This window comes from Leptosomus discolor, chromosome Z (assembly GCF_034619465.1).
Source record: "Leptosomus discolor isolate bLepDis1 chromosome Z, bLepDis1.hap2, whole genome shotgun sequence".
Taxonomy (NCBI): Eukaryota; Metazoa; Chordata; class Aves; order Leptosomiformes; family Leptosomidae; genus Leptosomus; species Leptosomus discolor.
This window is the reverse complement of record NC_141419.1, coordinates 82,385,038-82,403,046: the sequence shown is the minus strand read 5'-3', so window position 1 is coordinate 82,403,046 and position 18,009 is coordinate 82,385,038. Positions and strand designations below refer to the sequence as shown.

Here is an 18,009-nt window from a genome sequence, read left to right as displayed (position 1 = left end):
TGCAGTTGGTAATCCTGTTAGGCATTCAGTAAATCTCCCTGTGTCGGCCTCTGTCCTTGGGGTATGGGAGGGGGGCTGCTGGCAGATGAGCTCTACTGAGGCAGCGTGTACCCACCAGGGTGCAGAGCTTTGCCTGGGGACTCACCCCTGAAGACCCATGTGGGTTTGGGAAGAGCCCAGGGGGTTGGAGCAGTCCCCAGAGGGATGACAAGGGGCAGTGGAGTTTCCCCTTTTCTTTCGGGTCCATATTGCCCTCTCTGAGCTGCAGGAGCAGGGCGAAAACACCCTGTTCTTGAGCCACACACAGAGCCCAGGTGTTTGCTACCACACCATGGTCATCATTGGCTCCAGTGGGTGCTGAGCCCATAGGTCTGACCACCGGGCAGGATGAGGAACAAGGGCTGAGACAGCATTGTCCCAATCAGATGGGAGGGTACAGTCCATGCAATGCCCCCTCCCACTGATGCTCAGTGCCCTCAGAGACAGTGCAGCTACTCACGGCTGGCGGCAACTGCAGGGACACCAGGTCACTGCTCTACTGCTCCTGGGTGGGTTCATCCATGTGTGGGGCACTAAGAGGGGCTGCTCTGGGCAGTGGGGTGACACCAATGGGCTGTGGGCTCCTTGCAGGCAGCGTGCTCTCAGACGCGTGCATTGCTGCGGCAGGCAGCACCGGCACCACTCCCCAGTGGTGGTTACCTCCAGGGCTAAGGGCTCCCCGCAGTCCTGCCAGCTTAGGGGGGACCCCAGCTGCCCTGGCACAGAACAGCTGCCTGTGGGTCAGGCATTACAGTCGTCCTGTGAGAGCACAGTGCCACAGCAAAGTCATCCGAGCTCTGTAGCCTGCCCTGCATTAAGCCAAAGACTGCAGCCCCTGGCCCCTCACCTCTTGCTGGCCACCTTGCTTTATGCCAGAGCTACATCAGCCCCGGAGCAGCCCACCACAGAGTAGCAGCTCTTGCTACAGAGCCCTGAGTGAGAGCCAGAGACTGTTCCCGTTCCCCTGCTCCACATCCGGCCACATCCCCTGGGCACCTCTATGTCCCTGCAAAGAGAGGAACGTGGCCCCAGCCCACCCAGCTCTGCACCAGACTGAGCTGCAGCAAATCTTGGAGACAAGTTCAATCAGGCTGTAATTGCAAGAACAGGGTGGCACAGGCAGCTTTGAGCCCACTCAGAGGAGTCCTGGTGCTCCCAGGGACGGGTGGCCAGCAAAGAGAGAGTGTGCTGGGCCCCGTGGGGCTGCTGTCCATGCCGGAGTAGTCCAGGCTGCTGTCAGCATCAGCTGGTACAAATGCTGTTGATGGAGGCCACAGCTGGGTCAACGAGCCCCAGCTCCTCCTGTTCATTGATGCAGAGCTGGTACCCACAGCCCTTACGCCGGGGCAGTGGCCCCAGGCGCCCGCTGGGCTTGGCACGGGGTGGCAGCAAGAAGCCGACGCTGCCGGCGATGAGCAGGTGCCAGATGCTGTGGATGTAGAAGTAGTTCTCCTCCGTCTCCACGAAGGCGTAGAGCAGCACCGCAGCCGCTGCAATCAGCGCTCCCGGGCACAGGTAGAAAGCCCAGCGCTTCCAGGTCGGTGGGTAGCAGTGCCGGCGACGGATGGTGCGTGCTGTCTGCAGTGGGGAAAGGGGGAGCTGGAAGAGGCATCGCCGGCAGGGACAGGCATGGCCCCTGTGCCGCAGTGCCTCATCCCCCAGGAGCCGGGGAGTGGGGTTTCATGGGGAAGGGTGAAGGCAGCAGAGGGGAGATGCTGGTGGGGGAGTGGGGCCAGACAGCTGAGCACAGCTGGGATGGGGACATAAGAGGACAGGGTCAGCATCTCCTTACCCAGGCAATGGCCATGATCCCTAAGGCAAAGAGGCTGGGCCCCAGCAGGTTCCAGAGCCCGTGGCGGTCCATCTGCAGAGCCATGGAGAGCAGCATGGCCCCCAGCAGGTACAGCACCTGTGTGGGAGCAGGGCACCCATCAGGATAGGTCCCCTCTGTGCCCACCACGCACACCTTCTCCCTGCACTTGCCTGCTTGACCACGGGCTGGAGCCGGGCCATGGCAATGACGGTGACCCAGACGGACATGAGGGAGCCCAGGAAGTCACAGAACTGCAGCACGTCGTACTCCATGATGCAGAACACCACGATGCCTGGCTGGTCACAGGCGTGGTAAAACTGGTGTAGGGGGGGAAACCATGTGAGAGATGCCCCACACAGCCCTGGCCCTTCACCTGCCCCACCAGATGCCCCCACCCCACACTCACAGTGGAGAAGAACATGGTGAAGATGTAGACAGCAGCTTCCAGGAGGTAGTGGCTGCGGACAGCAATGGCCACGGGAGGTACGAACATGACATTGCTGAGGCACAGCAGCAGTGTGGAGAGGAGCTGGAAGCCGTAGGAGAAAGCCTCGGCATTGTCTGTGCAGCCCCAGCCATTCCAGCCTGTGGCCAGGGAGAGCCGCTGTAACCCCTGCAGCACTCGCAGGGGCTGGGGAGGGAGCGGGGAAGCCCCTTTCCAGCACCCTGCAGAGAGGTGGCATGGGGGACAAACGGGGTGCACAACCTCCGTGGAGGGGGTGCAGTGGGTACCATGGGTGCCTGGGGCAGCTCTTACCAGCTTTGCACTCGCAGGCGGCATACAGGTAGTTGTTGGTGCGCAGCAGCTTGCACTGGCCATAGATGCCACAGTCATTGATGCAGGGCGAGAGGTAGGCGCGCAGGTACACCTCGGCTGTCACGTTGGTGCAGGGTTCAAACCTGCGGTGCAGGAGAAAGGGGTCAGCCCTCACCCTGCACCCCTTGAGCAGCTCCTGCCACCACAGAAGGCACCCAGCACACCTAGACTTGGCAGGTGATGAGAGATCCAGGGAATAGGTGAGCACAGAAATGAGCTGCTTTGGTGCTATGTATGGCAGCTGAGAGCTGGTCCCCCAAGGACCTTGTATGCTGTGATTGCCTGTGCCAGGCTGGGTGAGCAGGAGGAATGTGGCTGCACTTAGACCCACTTTGCCTTTAGCAACTCACTCAGCTGGCTCCTATTTTGTTTAGATTTTGCTATGCAAACACCATGCCCTGCAATGTCTGCGTGTGACCGTGTTGGGGAAGGACCGAATGCAACTGGCAACTCAGCATGATCTAGAAACGCAGCAGAGTCAGAACAGGCACAGCACCCCCGCTGCCCCACACCACCCATGCACAGGGCTCTGGGCACACATGGCACCTCGGCAGCTCCAGCACACAGGGGCACAGACAGGCCCACATCCTGACAGCACATGCCAGCTGCTGCCTGTGCACACGCAGGCACCCCGACACGCCGTCTGCACACATGCGCAGGATGCGTCTGCATCTGTGTCTGCTGTCCCTGCATGTGCTCACACAGTCAAATCTGCACACACACGTACACAGAACACGCACAGCCCTGTCTGCTTGCACAAACCCAAACACGCACACAGAGCTGTCCGCATGTGTGCACCAAATGTGCATGCAGCACTATCCGCATGCGTGCTCTGGACACCCAGTCCTATCTGCATGCGTGCACTGAATATGCGCACAGCACCATCTGCACGGCACAGATACCCACATCGACTCTTGCATGTACAGACGCAGGCACCACTCCTCCACAGGGCTTTCAGGCAGACACACGGGCCAAGAGCAGAGCTGCAGACACAGGACTGGTCCCTGGAGATGCTGAGCAGATCAGGGGCACAGCAGCCTGACCAGAGCTGCCCCCTCATACACACAGCCAAGCCCTGTTCTCACAGTGACAGCCCAGTTCCCTTCTGGGCACAGGTACAGATGGGCACTGCCGTGGAGATGGGCAGGCACCAACAGATGCACAGCGTTCGCAAGCTGACAGGCGCTTCCTAATCGCAAGACAGAGGGAAGAGCCACGGGGACCCACAGATGGTCAGGCAGGCGCAAGACAGAGCCATCCATGCCCACGCACGCACTCACAGGGTGACACAGAGCCCGCAAATGCACATGTGCACACATGAGCGGTGACACGGAGCACAGGGGCCAGGAACACCCACAGACCCACAGTGCACGTGGATGCGGGCCATGGTGGGGATATCCCCTCTGGGCATGCAGGGAGGAGGCATGCTGGGGCTCTTACCCGTGCTCTGTGGCACAGAGTGAGCGCAGGCTCAGGTACCAGCTGCCCGTCTGGGGGTAGGGGATCCGTAGGCGGCTGAGGCTGGCTGTGGCGTTGACGGAGAGCAGGAAGCCTGCCAGTGACTCTGTGGGCCAGGAGATCTCCAGGTGAGCAGGGCAGGGGGCAGTCCCTTCCCCCGGGCAGAGCTGGGGCAGGGACAGAGCATCCTGTGCCAGGCTCCAGGGCCAGATGCCCCCACAGTCTCTGCCGTTTCCCACCCAGCCTCTCACCACACAGACCCACAGCCATGGCAGGATGGACATGCACAGCCCAGCCTACCCGTCTCACAGGTGACCGAGGCGTTGTCACCAGACGTCAGCGGGACTTCATGGTTCAGACACCCAAACACTGTCACATTCTCGCCGCACAGGGAGCTCTGACGGCAGAGGAGGAGATGGCCCTAAACCAGTGCCGGGTATGTCCCCTGCTCTGACAGCACCCAGGTCACAGTATGCCACCTAGCAGTGCCCTAACCCACTGCCCATTACCCAAGAACACCCCAAATCCAGGTCATCATCCTGCCCTCGAAGCACCCTAATGTGTGCTCTATCACCCAAGATCTTACAAACTGTGGCCCATGACCCAACAGCACCCCAAATCCCGTTCCTTGCCCTGCTGCAGCCTTGACAACACCCATCTCCCAGCCCATCCCCCCAGGCTGTCCTGCCCCATCTGGGGTGCAGCGTAGCCACCTCACCACATTGAGCCGCAGCTCCAGGTTGAGCACCCCACCACTGTCCAGCACTGGTAGCAGGTTGATGACAAAGACAGCAGGGCGGTCGGGCGGCACCGACACGTTGGGCCCAAAGAAGATGTAGAAGTGGACAGAGAAGGTGTCCAGCTCATTGCGCAGCGTGGGACGGACTGGCCAGCACTGCTCACCAGCAGGTGAGGCGACGGGGATGGCGACCGGCTTCTTCGTGCCGTTGGGGCTGGTGGGCGGAGGGCTGTCCCCCAGCGCCAGCCCACCCGCAGAGCCAAAGGAGTGGGGCATGTTCATGGAGGCGCTGGAGGGCAGGAAAGGTGGCCGGGCCAGGCTGGGTCGGGAGCAGTCTGAGGGGCAGAGCCATCAGCCTAGGCACCACACAGCTCCTCCAGCCCCCTCTTAGTTACCATCTCCCCTTCTTGCCCGCCACACACTTCCATCTGCAACCCAGCCCCAACACCTCCCAGTGTCCCCATCCCAGCAGAGCTGGGTATAACCCCATGCCCAGCTGGGGCCAGATCTTGCGGGCAACCTTTACTCACCCCCACCAGTCACCCAAGCAGAAGTCAAGACCATGCCCCCCACCCATATCTCCCCATGCACCCTCACCTGTGAGCTGCACGGTGACCTGGAAGGAGACGGTGCCTGGCACCCCAGGATGTTTCTCCACCAGCACATAGTACCAGTGCTGCCAGAAGGGCAGGTCCAGTGCCAGCTGGCAGGGAGCATGCTCCCGGCAGTCCAGGGCCGTGGAGTTGTGCAGGGGGGGAGCCTTGGCCCGCACACGCAGCCAGAGCGGGCAGCCCTCGACTCCGTGGCACCGCAGCACCTCCACCAGCACTCGAGATGTGTAGCTGGGCACAAACACCCTGCAGGACAATGGTGTCAGGTCCCTCCCCTCAGCATGGACCAACAGGGCTGGGGAGGCAAGCCAGAGGGATAGGGCACCCTCAGCATTCCCTGGGGATGCCCACTCCTTAGGATACCCTCTCACACTCACTTGTAGAGGTAGGAGCGGTTGTGGGGGGCCATGCTCTGTTCGGTGACATAACCAGGGTACAGCACGGCAATGTTCACCAGGCGCTGCACGATGAGCTGTGGCTGGAAGAGATACTGGCACTCCTCGTAGAGCCCCTGCACCAGCAGGATAATCAGCACGGGGCAGGGGGCACGGGGCGCTGTCCCCACTTGGGACAACTGCCCAGGGCACCGCTGATGCAGAACAGGCAGACCCCAGCAGAGCCCTGCAGTAAGCCCTGACATCCCACGGTCCCCCCAAACCCTTCACCTTGACGGAGATCTTGCCCTCGTCTTTGGGCAGGTGGGCAGCCAGGAACCAGTCCCCAGGCAGTGGGCTGGTGACATTGAACACCCCTGTGGTGCGGTTGGGCAGGGTCCAGGTGAGGGTCAGTGCGAAGGAGCCAGGGACAGCCGTGTCCCTGGGGAAGTGCGTGTGCAGCGGGTTAATGACGGAGGGAGCCCCTGAGCGGAAATACCTGCAGGAGATACAGCAGTTAGAAGGGTGCAGGCTGGGCATCATGGCAGGGCCAGCACGCTCTACACGTGGGGTTCTGTCCTCCATGCTATTAGGAAGCTCAAAGATATCACAGGAAGCTGGGACATCGCTGGAGACTGTGAGCTTCCCTGTGTGGATGTTCAAGCAAAACTGTTCATGTATGAGATGCATGAAAGAGTGGAGCCTGCAACAGTCCTGGGAATATGAATCATGGGGAATGAGCATGCGTGTGTATATGTGTGCATGTGCGTGCATGCGTCTGTGCACATGTGTACCCACATATGCATGCACATGTAGGAGAGCTCCTCTGTATGTCTGCATGCATGTACACTGTGCATGCATCTGTGCACACGCAACAAAGAAGCAGGCAAGAGCAGGCAGGCTCCAGGGCCAGGCCAGGCCTGGGGCAGCAGGGGCAGGCAGAGGCAGGCAGGAAGGAAACAGACAGGGCAGTCTGCTTACTCACACGGTGATGCTACGGTCTGGGCATTGATCCCCAAAGGTGCCACCCTGCTCCTTGAAGGTGATGAGGTTCCAGACGGCGATGACTGTGTCCTCGGGGATGTGGAAGTGGAACAGCTCGATGCTGGCAAAGGAGCGGAAGGGGCTGAGCTTGCGTGGTGTGCGGGTGAAGTAGTCGGTCACAAAGAGGCCATCTGCAGTGGAGACCCAAGCGGCTCTCAGCAGGATGGAGGCTGGGGGGCGGGTGGGGTATGTAGCACCTATCTCAGACCAGGCCTACCCACACAGGCTCTGAACATGCCCCAAAACCAGAAGCCTGGAGGCAGGAGTGGGTGGGACTCTCCCATTTCAGTGAGTCTCCAGGGCTGATGTCTGCTGTGCCCAGCTGCGTCTCTCAGCCCTGGCACAGTCTCCATCGTGCCTGGGTCAGCATTGCCTCAAGCCCAGTTCCCTGAGCTGTGGGCACTCATCCTCTGGAGCCTGAGGAGCCCTCAGCCCTGGCTGCTCAGTCTCTGCCCAGGTGCAGCCCACCTCTTTCAACTCATCATCCACTTCAAGGAGGACCTGCTCCCTGCATTTTGCCTGTAGTAATTCTTCATGGCTCCAGCCCTGTCCCAACAGGTCAGCTCCCACAGGGACATAGATTCCCCCCTTCTCTGCCTGCCAAGGAGGCTCAGCACAAAGCACATCACAAACCACAGAGTCCCAACCTAGAGCTATGAGAAGAACAAGCGAGCAGTGTACTTCCTGCACAGCCTCCCACCTCTTCCACGGTTTGCGGAGGAGCAATGGTGCACATATGTGTGCACATATGCACACGTGGGTGTTGTCTGCGTGCATGGTAAAGTGGAGGCATGCACGCCCACATGCATGAGTGTGCGTGGCTGTGCACAGCCTCACGTTTGTGAGACAATTCCTGCAAGCCCATGGCACACACTGGGGCCACGTCCTTCTGCCCAACTGTCTGACAGTTCAATTTCCAGGGATTTCCAGGAGCCCTGGCAGCAGAGGGGCAGCCACTTCCTTGGCATGGTAGAGACAAGGGACACCTGGTCTCCAGACAGTAGCTGTAACTTCACCCTACCATTGCCACACTTCCCCAGTGCGAACCTGGAAGACCCATCCATTATTCCCCAGAGACACACCAAGGATGAGATGCACCTCTGCACAAACTGCCAGCAAGGGGGATGCCCGCAGAGGATGGGCTGGGAGCAGGGCTGGGCCCAGGAGGACTCGTCCAGTGGGGAGTGGAACAGCTGAGAAGAAGGGCTGCTTTGCACAGCATGTGCCTGGGTGGGAGTGCGCGCATGTGCTGGTATGCACGTGTGTTTTTGCTGCGTGTGTGCAGCCCCAGCCGGCTGTACAGTGACATGCATCTGCTCCCTTGCCTGGAACAAAGGCAGCTCCCCCTCCCCTTCACTTCCAGCCAACACAAGTCAGGCAGGAAATACCTGTCTCAATGCAAGAGCACCCGATCCAAATTTCCCCACCATGAACTACCAAGTCACTCCACAGGTTCCCTTCCCACATGGGGACAGTAACCTGACAGAGGACCCAGGGAGGAGATGTTGAACACAACTCTAGGAGGTTACATGGGGGGGAAGTACTTCGAGCTTCCCGGTCCCAGTACGGTTCCCCCCATGCCCACTTGCCCGGAGCAAGGCGGGGGAAGCTGGCTGCAGGCAGAGGGCCGCTCTGAAACCCCGTGGTGGTGCGGCCAGAGCACGAGAGAGTTGCTGGAGGACGGAGCGGGATTTCCTCTCCATGGAAAGTGGGGGGAAAGGAGGAAATCAAGTGCCCCTCTACCCCAGGCCAACGGCCAAAGCCGCGGGACCCCCAATCCCGGGACCACAACTCCCGTCCAACCGGCGGTCAGCACCGAGGACAGCTCCCGGGACCTGGGGTCAGCACCGCGGACAGCTCCCAGGGCCGCCCCACCGCTGCCCTACGGCGGACCCCGCCCCACCGGCCAGCTGCCCCCCTCCCCACGCGTTTCCCCCTGCGTACCCTTCCGCAAGCCTGTCACCAAGCCAGGTCCCCGTGCCCCATAGCACGTTCATCGCCTCACACAGACCCTTCGGTGTCCGTTCCCCCCGCCTCGCACCTCCCGACGCTTCGCTGCACGCACATGCCCCTCTCTGAAGGCTGTCTGTCCGCCCCACTGGATGCACACAGACCCCTGCCCTGCTTCTGCAGCCCCGCGGGCTCGGTGACCATGCACATGCCCACCCCCCTGCTCCCCAGGGTGTTCCACCGCATGTGCACCGCCTGCGTCCTCCCGGCACGTACACGTCCATGCCCCACCGCACGTTTGTTCTACTGCCCCGCTGCATGGGCACCCCATGCCCGGCAGCGTGCTTATCGCCGTGCCCCACTGCAGGCACATCCTTGCGCCCCATTGCGCAGGCAGCTGGTACCCTCTGCACAGGCACCCCCATGTCCCGTCCATCAAACACCCCGTTGCACACTCATCTCCGCGCCCCATCGCCCTACTGCACGTGCCCCTCCTGCCCCCGAGGCGCACACCCCCCGCACCCGACTGGGCACACCTCCGTGCCCTGTTGCACGGCTGCCCCAAACCCCGCTGCATGCGTACCCCGTCCCTCGCCGCACAGGCTCACCGTGCCCCGCTGCACGTGCATCCCGCGCCCCACTCTCACCCACCCCCCGCCCCGTCGCCCGCACAACCCACATCCCATTGCACCCACCGCCAGCTCAGCGCCCTGCCCCACCACCCCGCGCCCCACCGCACGCACCGCCCCCAGCCCCCCGCCCCCCCGGCGCCTCACAGCACGCAGACCTCCCTCCCGCCGCGCACACCCACCCCGCGGCACACGCACCCCTCGCCCCACCGCACGCACGCCTCGCTCCCGCGGCACAGGCACCCCTTAGCGTGCACCCCCGTGCCCCACGGCACGCGCACCCCGTCCACGTGCGCCCCATCCCGCACTCCCCCGTTGCCCCCCCCGCCCCCCCCCCCGCACGCAGCCCCCCGGCCCCGCGGCACTCACCGGCAGGCGGCGGCAGCAGGAGCAGAGGCAGGAGCAGCAGCGGGAGGCGGAGGCGGGGGGCGAGCGGCCGCCGCTGCCCGCCGCCCCCACCGCCCCGCCGGCCCATGCCGCCGCCGCGCCGGCTGCCGTGGGGCGCGCGCCGCCAGCTGCCCCGCCGCGCACCGGTGTCCATGACGTCACCTGCCCCGCCCCCGCCGGGGCGGCCGCCCCCGCTCGACCATTGGCCCCCACGCGCGTCATTCGCCACAGTGGCAACGCCCCCGCCCCCCTCCGCGAGCGACCAGATTCCCCCCGTGGTGGCCCTGCCGCTGCTCGCGGCACCGGGAGGCAGTGACAATGGCGGGGGACAGGGGGCTGGGGACAGGGACAATGACTGGGGACACGGACAGGGGGCTGGGGACAGGGACACAGGGCTGGGGACAGGGACACGGTGGTGGGGGACAGGGACAGGGGGCTAGGGACTGGGACAATGACTGGGGACAGGGAGACAGGGCTGGGGACAGGGACATAGGCTAGGGACTGGGATAATGACTGGGGACAGGGATAATGACTGGGGGCAGGGACACAGGGCTGGGGACAGGGACAGGAGGCTGGGGACAGGGACAATGACTGGGGACAGGGACAAAGGGCTGGGGACAGGGACAGGGGCTGGCGACAGGGACACAGGGCTGGGGACAGGGACACAGGGCTGGGGACAGGGATAATGACTGGGGACAAGGACATGGGTTTAGGGACGAGGATACAGGCTGGGGACAGAGGTATGATGCTGGCGACAGGGACAATGACTGGGGACAGGGGCATGGGCTGGGGGCAGGGACAATGATGTGGGACAGGGACACAGGCTGGGGACAGGGACATGGGTCTGGGGACAAGGATACAGGCTGGGGACAGAGATAAGAGGCTGGGAGACAAGGGCCTGGAGCTGGGGACAGGGATATAGGCTGGGGACAGGGACTATGACTGGGGACAGGGATGCAGGCTGGGGACAGGGGCATGGGGCTGGGGGTCAGGGACACAGGGCTGGGACACAGGGGACATGGAGCTGGGATGCTGGTGGCCACGGCGGGTGAAACGACGGGGATAAACAGGGCCTCTTGTGGAGAGGGGATGGGAGGCAGCTAGGGTGCCTCTGGGGGGCTGGGGGGGCACCTGTGGAGGCACCTGTTGGAGCTGGGGGGCTCCCTGTGGGGGCTGCAAAACGGGGGTGGGGGGTTTTCTAACGGTGGCTACGGTCTTATTATAATAAATTATAATATTTGTCTTACAGAGAAGGTGTCTGGGAGAGGCAGCCTGGGCACTGCCTGCGGGGATGAGGGCATCCCGACTGGAAACGATCTCACCACACTTCCCCAAACTCCCCGTGACATCACCTCCAGGCTCCCCTGACATCACCCCCAGGCTCCCCTGACATCACCGTCCTCCTTGGCCACCGCGGAGGCGGGCGGGTCACCATCCATGGGCACGGCTCCGCTCCCGGGGTTGCTCTGCCGTGTGCCAGCCCCGCTCCCACCCCAAACACCCCAGGGGGCCGCAGAGAAGGGGGGGGGGGGGGGGGGGGGGGAGCGGAAGCAGTCCCCTCTGTCCCAGGCATGGCTGGGATTCCCCCGCTCCCCAACGCGGGCCACCCGGGTCACGGCTGGTGGCCCCTGGCACAGGGGCGGACGAGGGCCGTGGTCCCTCCAAGAGCAACCTGGTCCCGCTCTCCTTGGGAAGGGGACAGGGCAGCCTTTGTGTCGTGTCCCCCCCAGGGTACTCCCCAAAGTCTCCAGGGTCCCACCAGAGCTCCGTGGGGCAGACCCGCCCCCCGGTGCCGGTCCTGGTCCGTCCTCGTCCGCACCGCTCCCGTCCCGGTTCCTGCGGCTCCCCCTGGTCCCAGAGGAGGAGGAGGCGCGCTTGCTCCCTCCTGCCGCCAGGGGGGGCGGTAGTGCTCCGCGTCGCTCTGCCGCCGGCGCCTCTCTGGTCCCGCTCGGTTCCCGAGCGCTGATTGGTGTTCAGCGCCAGCGCCGCGGCGCAGTGTGACGCCACTTCCAGTGGCGGCGCCGGCACCACGGGGGCGCCGAGCGGCGACCGCTCCGGGACCCCCCGGCCCAGCCCAGCCCAGCCCAGCCCAGGCCCGCTCCGCCCGGGGCCATGGAGTTCCCGGCCGCTCTCTTCCCCTCCTACTTCGCCGCCGGCCCGCCCCGGGAGGAGGGGGGGCCCGCTCCGGCCGCCGGCTGGGGCGAGCACGGGCAGGTGCTGGAGGCCGGCCCCGACTGCCGCCAGGTGAGGCCGCGTCACAGCCGGCCCTGCCCGGGCCCGAGGGTTCGGGCCAGGCCGGGGGAGCCCGGCAGGGGCCGCTCTCATCTCTCGCCTCCTCTCCCTGCAGGCCGAGACGGCGTTCGTGCCCCGCCGCGGCGGGACGGGCGAGAGCTGGGAACCCGCCGACGCCGCTGCCGTGCCCTTCCTGCCTCCCAACGCGAGTGAGGGCCGCAGGGGCCGGGAGAGGGGCACGCTGCACGGAGAGAGGGCGGGGCACGACATCCCGTTCCACCTCCGCACCTGTCTGCCGAGCTGCCCTGCAGCTCGGGTTCCCTGTTGGCTCTGCTGCGCTGGGACAGGGAGCTTTAGCAGCTCTCCTTAGGGGTGCACGCACAGGAGGGAGCGCAGACAGGCGAGCCGTTGCCACACGGTGCTGCAGAGGTGTTCTGGTACTTGTGCAGTACCAGCCAGCCGCTGCCCTCTCCCCACAGGCTGCTGGTTCCCCTCGCTCGTCCCTCAGGACATCCTCTACCGTGGCGTCTTGCGCAGGAAGCTCCGGGCAGGCAAGCCCGGAGCCACCCTGGATTTCACCAGGCAGGTAGGGCCTGGGGTGCTGTGTTCTGCTGAGGACTTGGCAGGTGGCATGGGATCCCTGCGCATCCCAGCTCCTCCCTGCCTTTACCACACAGCTGGGCCACTTCTTTGTGGATCACCCAGAAGAGGCATTTGGCTCCCTGGGACAGCTGCTCCACCAGAACTTCTACCTGGGCAACTCCAAGCTGAGGGTCAGGGTTTGTCCAGCAATGACAACACCATCCCCCACCCCTCCCCTTGCAGCTGCCAGCATCAGCCTCTGCCCCCTCTCCTTTGCACAGAGACAGGCCCGGGACAGCACCATCCGGATGACGGCCCTGATGGAGGAGATTGACCGTCTGGAGGCCAGGCGGTAAGTGTCCCTGTGTCCCGTGCCCTGAAGAGGGCTGGGGGGGCTCCCGTTCTCTCCCCTAGCCTGACACCACCTGTACCCCTGCAGCGGCTGCCCCCGGCAGCACCTCGTCCCCCGCCTGCGCTGGTTCTCCCACCTCTGTCGTGACTGGCTCTTTGAGGTGCCGCTGGGGCTGCTGGCGGACTGCGTGCATGAAGAGCTGCTCCTGCAGTGGACCAGCCTGCTCTTCGATGACAGCCCTACGGGAGGGGCGCTGGCCTGGCTGCCTCCTGAAGACAGGGGGGCACGCATGGGCCGCCTGGTGTACCCTGGAGGGCAGGCCATGAACCACCTCTGTATCCTTCCACACGGGGTGTTCCTGGGGAGGGGAGGGAAGGAGGGACTGTGTTGCACTGCCCTTAGCCGGCACCCCAGATTTCCAGGATGTGGTGCTGGAGGAGCTGCCCCGTGCCCGGGGCTCCCCAGCACAGTTTGAGCTCAACGGGCGCATCCGGCAAGTGGCTGCCGCCCGGGTGGATGCAGAAGGTGAGCCAGCCCTGGGGTCTGTAGCTCAGCCTGGGCAGGGTCTGGGGTGGAGGGGCAGCAGAGAACCCCCAGGATGCTGCAATCTCATGTGACCACCTCTTGTTCCCTGTCAGATTTCATTGGCGTCCGCTCGGACTATCACTGCGGCGTTTGGAGAGTGCCGGGCAGGATGGGGGTGGCCCCCACCCCCTTGCAGGTCATCCGCACTGACGTGCCTGCCTCATGCCTCACTGTCAGGTAGGCACTGGGGGAACAGAGCTTTGTGAGGAGAGAGTTCTGCTGCCTCTGCAGCACTCCCCGCTGTGGCAGATGCTCTCCCCAACTGCAGTGATGCCATATACCCATCCCACAGCCCTCATCTCCCCGGGGAGTTGGCCGTCTGCACCCAGAGCGGAGCCGTCTACCTCTGGAGCATCGAGATGGGGTGAGATGAGGCACTCGGGGCTGGGAGGGGGCTCATGCAGACCCCTGAGTCTCAGGGGCGTGGAGCAGGCCGAAGTGAGAGGGACAGCTCTGCCCTGTGCCGGCACTGCCTTTTCTCCGCAGGCTGCAGCGCCTCCGCCACGACCCCCAGACCATGTTTTTTCGGGACCATTCACCCTGGCGCTGGAGCGACTTCACCGCCCACCCGCGGGTGCTGAGCTGTGCCGACCGCACTGGCCTGCAGTGCCTGGATGCCCGGGTGAGCCCAGGAGGGGTGGGCATGGGGCTGGTGGCGGGTGGGGGAGAGGGTTCCCCAGCCTGGGGTGCTGACAGCACCCTGCTCTGCTGTTGCAGGCCCCCGAGAGATGCCACTTCGACTTGTTCAAGGTGGGTGAGGAAGCCGGCTGCCAGCAGGGCGAGCGTGTGGTGCTGCCCATGTACCTGGGCAGGGCTCATCCCTCCCAACACCTCGTCACCACCCAGGTGAGTCCCACCACAGCTGGGAGTGACAGCCAAGGGGGACAACCCAGCACAGCCCTGACTCCCAGCGGCTGTGGTGCAGGAGGATCGCCCAGCTGAGGGGGGGCTGCCACAGCGTGTTGGGGTGAGCCCCCCTGAGCCATGCTTCCCTTCCCAGTTCTCCATGTATATGCTGGACGAACGGTTGCCGCTGGTGCCTGTGCTGAAGTGGGCACACATGATGAAGGCCCCCCCTCTCTTTGCTCACCTGATGCCGGGGGGCCCTGGGAGGAGCCATAAGGTGCTGCTTGGCACATCCCGCACCCAGGAGCTGTTGCTGCTGCAATATCAGGGTGAGAGATGGGGCTTGGAGGTGCTGTGAGGCCAGGTCTCCTCTGTGCCCACATCCCGGCCTCTTGGACAGTGGGACCAGCTGCTGGCCAGGCATCAGTGTTCACTGGCCAATTTTTGGTGTGTCCTTTCGCAGGGGGCAGCCGGTCAGCCTGCCAGCTGGCGGGGCCTCCACAGAAGCTGCACAGCATCGCTGGCTGCCTGCAACACCTGCCCACCCAGCTGCCGCACCTCCACTGCCTGCTCCAGCAGCGCCTCAGCGCCCCAGCTGCCGGTGGGTGTCCTGCGTTGCCCTGGGGTGCAGGTCCTTGGGTGGAGAATGTGGTCTGGAGGAAAGGGGGGTATAACCTTTGCTGCGCCCTGGCCGGGGGGTGGTGGTTGAAAAAGCAAAATCAAAACTCTGAACAACCCTGTGCAAGAGATTAGTGACCTAGAAAAGGACGTGGTGGGCAGGAGCCAGCAGTGCTGGCTGTGGGGGGGGTGGAGTCAGCCCCCACTGCTGGTCAGGCCCCAGGAGGGGCCCCAGGGCTGGGACCCCAGTGGCAATGTGTCCCCTGTCCCTGCAGGGCTGGCCGCCACGCTGCAGGAGGACAGGCCACAGGAGTCCCTGCTAGTTTTCCAGCTCTCCGAGGCCGGGGATGTCTTCTGCCAGAGGCTGACCCATGAGGCAGTGCAAGACCCTGTGCCCACCTCGGGTGATGAGACCGCGGCAGCCCCTGGCTCTTCCCCTCTCTTTGACACTCCAGCCAGCATCCTGCCAAGCTTGGGTAGTGAAGAAGAGGAGGAGGAAGAGCAAACCTTCTACTTGTCCAACCTGGAGGTGATTATTAATGAGGAGGAGGAGGAAGACGTGGGCACATCAGCAGCCCTGGAGGAAGCCGAACTCCCCCAGGAGCCCTGCGCCAGCCCCCAGCCCTCCCCAGTAGGGCCCAGCCCAGCTTCTGCCCTGCGGTACCGTCGCTGGCTGAAGGCTCTTTTCAAGGGCTGGGGGGAGCCCCCCCGGCACACCTGGCCTCCCACCTTCAGCCAGAAACGCCTCTTCACCCGCAAAGACCTGGAAGCACCGGTGGGCCCCAGTGCCCTGCACCGGCAGGCACGCCAGCAACTGCGCCAGGCCATGCAGCAAGGGGGTTGCATCCAGCACTGGGACCCCCCAGCCCTTCAACCCCCACCGCAGTTGCTGGAGCCAGCAGGGTTTCCAGACCCCCTTAGCACCCGTCTGACAGCAGCGTGGTCCGGGGACTGGGGTCAGTGGTGGGAAGAGAGGTCGAGCTTCAACATGGCGCAGAGGCAGCGGGCACTGCGGGAGCGGCGGCAGCGGCAGAAGCGAGCCCGGGGCCGGCGCAGCCTTTCGGCCAGCTTCACCTCCTCCCTCACCTACCAGTCCGAGCTGTCGGAGCTGAGCGATACAGCCCCAGGACCAGCACCACCTCTGCCGCCCCTCTCCCCCGGCCGCCCCTCCGTGCTCCCGGGGGAGGGCTCCCCACCAGGCGGCAACCCCCCGGCATCGATGGCACCGGACGAAGTCCTGCTTTCCTCTCAAAGCCTGCGCTGCCGCGGCATCCCCAAGGAGCGGCGGAAGACGCTGCGGGACTACCTGGCGGTGTGGGCCGAGGGTCCCGCCGAGCCTCCGGAGCCCCCCGGCAGCCAGGCCAGCCAGCTGTGCATCCCCTCCTCCCAGAGCCAGCTCTCCGCCGCCTCCCAGCCGCGCCGCAAGCGCCCCCGCATGGGCTTCTGACCGCCCAATAAACCCCGCCCTGCCGCTTCGTGATTGGCTTGAGAGCGCCGTGGGGGAGTGGGACTGGCAGGGGCGGGAGCCAATGGGGCGGGGCCGGCGCGACGGCGATGGCGGCGGTGTTGGCGCGGGGACTGGCCCGCGGCTGGGCGGTGCGGGGCGCGCTGTGCGCGGGGCAGGTGGGAGCGGGGGTAACGGGGGGGGGGGGAGGGAGGACACCGGAGAAGGGGGGTCGGGGGGGAACGACGGGCGTTTGCCCTGCGCAGCGCTCGTCGCTGCTCCACCCCCACCCTGGGCAAGGTCCACGGCGGGCGTGAGCCCCGCATTGCCCAGATCCGCGGCGCGGGGCCTCGGAGCACCCGTGGGCCGTCACCCGCACCCCCGCGTGCACCCTCACAATCACCCCGACATGGAGCCCCACCATCACCCCTACGCGCACCCGTCCCGGTCCCCCCCATGTACACCTCACCCGTCACCTCCATATGTACCCCGTGTCACCCCCACTGCCACCTCCATGTGCACGCCACCCCCGCTCACTCCCATGTGCACCCCCCGTCACTTCCATACAGACACTCCCCTGTGCACCCCAAATCTCCCCCATATGCGCCCCCCCTGCTCACCCCCATATGCACTCACAATCACCTCCCTGTGCACCCCCAATCACCCTTGCATGCGTGTGTCCCCCCGCGCCCACCCCTGGCCGCGGGCATCCCCGTCCCGGCGGGGGCAGGCCCTGAGGCGCGGTGTGTGTGTGCCCCGACCCCAGCGGTGCGTCTCGGCGCCCGGCGGGCCGGACGGGGAGGTGGGCGAGGCGCGGCGGGCGGCGGCCGCCGGCGAGGAGGCGGGGGGGCAGCCCACCATCTTCAGCAAGATCATCGCCCGCAGCGTGCCGGCCACCATCCTCTACGAAGACGACAAGGTAGCGGAGATGGTGGGACGTGTGTCCCCATGGCGGTGGGGTGGGCAGCACCCATGGGTGCGGGGCTCACTCTCTCTGTCTCTCCCCGCAGTGCCTGGTCTTCCGTGATGTGGCCCCCCAAGCCCCCATACATTTCCTGGTGATCCCCAAGCGCCCCATCCCCCGGATCAGCCGTGTGGGTCCCCAGGACACTGAGGTGAGTCCTGGGGTGGGGTCCCTGGGACATGGCGGGGACAGGCACACCCCCACACCATGCAGACCCTCCTGTCCCCTGTCTATCCCCACCCACAGCTCCTGGGGCACTTGCTGGTGGTGGCAGCACGCACGGCGCAGGCGGAAGGGCTGGCTGATGGCTACCGCCTCGGTGAGTTGATGTCCCCCTCCCCATACCATGGGGCAAGACCCTCGCTGGTGGTCCCGGGGAGCAGGGGGGTGTTGTGGTGGGGGGTGGCCTGACCCCTCGTCCCTCTCCCGGCAGTGATCAATGATGGGAAGCATGGCGCCCAGTCCGTCTACCACCTGCACCTCCACGTGCTGGGGGGAAGGCAGCTGGGCTGGCCCCCCGGCTGA

At 64.9% G+C, this 18,009-nt stretch overlaps 3 protein-coding genes across 6 annotated transcripts; 2 read left to right on the top strand and 1 right to left on the bottom strand.

The window, feature by feature from the left end:
• Window positions 1-1,281: 1,281 nt before the first annotated feature.
• On the bottom strand, window positions 1,282-10,017 carry TMEM8B (transmembrane protein 8B). 3 transcript variants are annotated; one of them, XM_086479788.1, is made up of 14 exons: window positions 9,844-10,017; window positions 7,397-7,399; window positions 6,837-7,026; window positions 6,143-6,350; window positions 5,855-5,988; window positions 5,464-5,723; window positions 4,846-5,201; window positions 4,428-4,524; window positions 4,110-4,278; window positions 2,610-2,752; window positions 2,259-2,437; window positions 2,023-2,169; window positions 1,832-1,948; window positions 1,282-1,617 (listed from the first exon to the last, which is right to left on the bottom strand). In XM_086479788.1, the coding sequence occupies exons 1-14, from the start codon at window positions 10,013-10,015 to the stop codon at window positions 1,282-1,284; spliced, it is 2,511 nt and encodes an 836-aa protein (XP_086335914.1). In that variant the 5' UTR covers window positions 10,016-10,017. The 3 variants fall into 3 exon arrangements, with proteins under 3 accessions (XP_086335914.1, XP_086335913.1, XP_086335912.1); XM_086479787.1 differs by having other exon boundaries at window positions 4,110-4,233; window positions 9,844-9,949; XM_086479786.1 differs by lacking the exon at window positions 7,397-7,399 and having other exon boundaries at window positions 4,110-4,233; window positions 9,844-10,015.
• Window positions 10,018-10,546: 529 nt separating this feature from the next.
• On the top strand, window positions 10,547-16,523 carry TAF1C (TATA-box binding protein associated factor, RNA polymerase I subunit C). The gene is made up of 18 exons (XM_086480173.1): window positions 10,547-10,601; window positions 11,242-11,332; window positions 11,592-11,764; window positions 11,875-12,001; window positions 12,042-12,105; window positions 12,209-12,302; window positions 12,573-12,679; window positions 12,771-12,866; window positions 12,957-13,027; window positions 13,115-13,362; window positions 13,442-13,552; window positions 13,666-13,789; window positions 13,905-13,976; window positions 14,099-14,234; window positions 14,330-14,458; window positions 14,613-14,787; window positions 14,922-15,059; window positions 15,352-16,523. Exons 1-18 carry the CDS (start codon window positions 10,547-10,549, stop codon window positions 16,521-16,523), a joined length of 3,183 nt encoding a protein of 1,060 aa, XP_086336299.1.
• A 107-nt stretch (window positions 16,524-16,630) lies between these two features.
• Window positions 16,631-18,009, top strand: HINT2 (histidine triad nucleotide binding protein 2). Of its 2 annotated transcripts, none has more exons than XM_086479576.1 (5): window positions 16,631-16,672; window positions 17,251-17,439; window positions 17,531-17,635; window positions 17,731-17,803; window positions 17,918-18,009. In XM_086479576.1, the coding sequence occupies exons 1-5, from the start codon at window positions 16,631-16,633 to the stop codon at window positions 18,007-18,009; spliced, it is 501 nt and encodes a 166-aa protein (XP_086335702.1). The 2 variants fall into 2 exon arrangements, with proteins under 2 accessions (XP_086335702.1, XP_086335703.1); XM_086479577.1 differs by having other exon boundaries at window positions 16,631-16,699; window positions 17,287-17,439.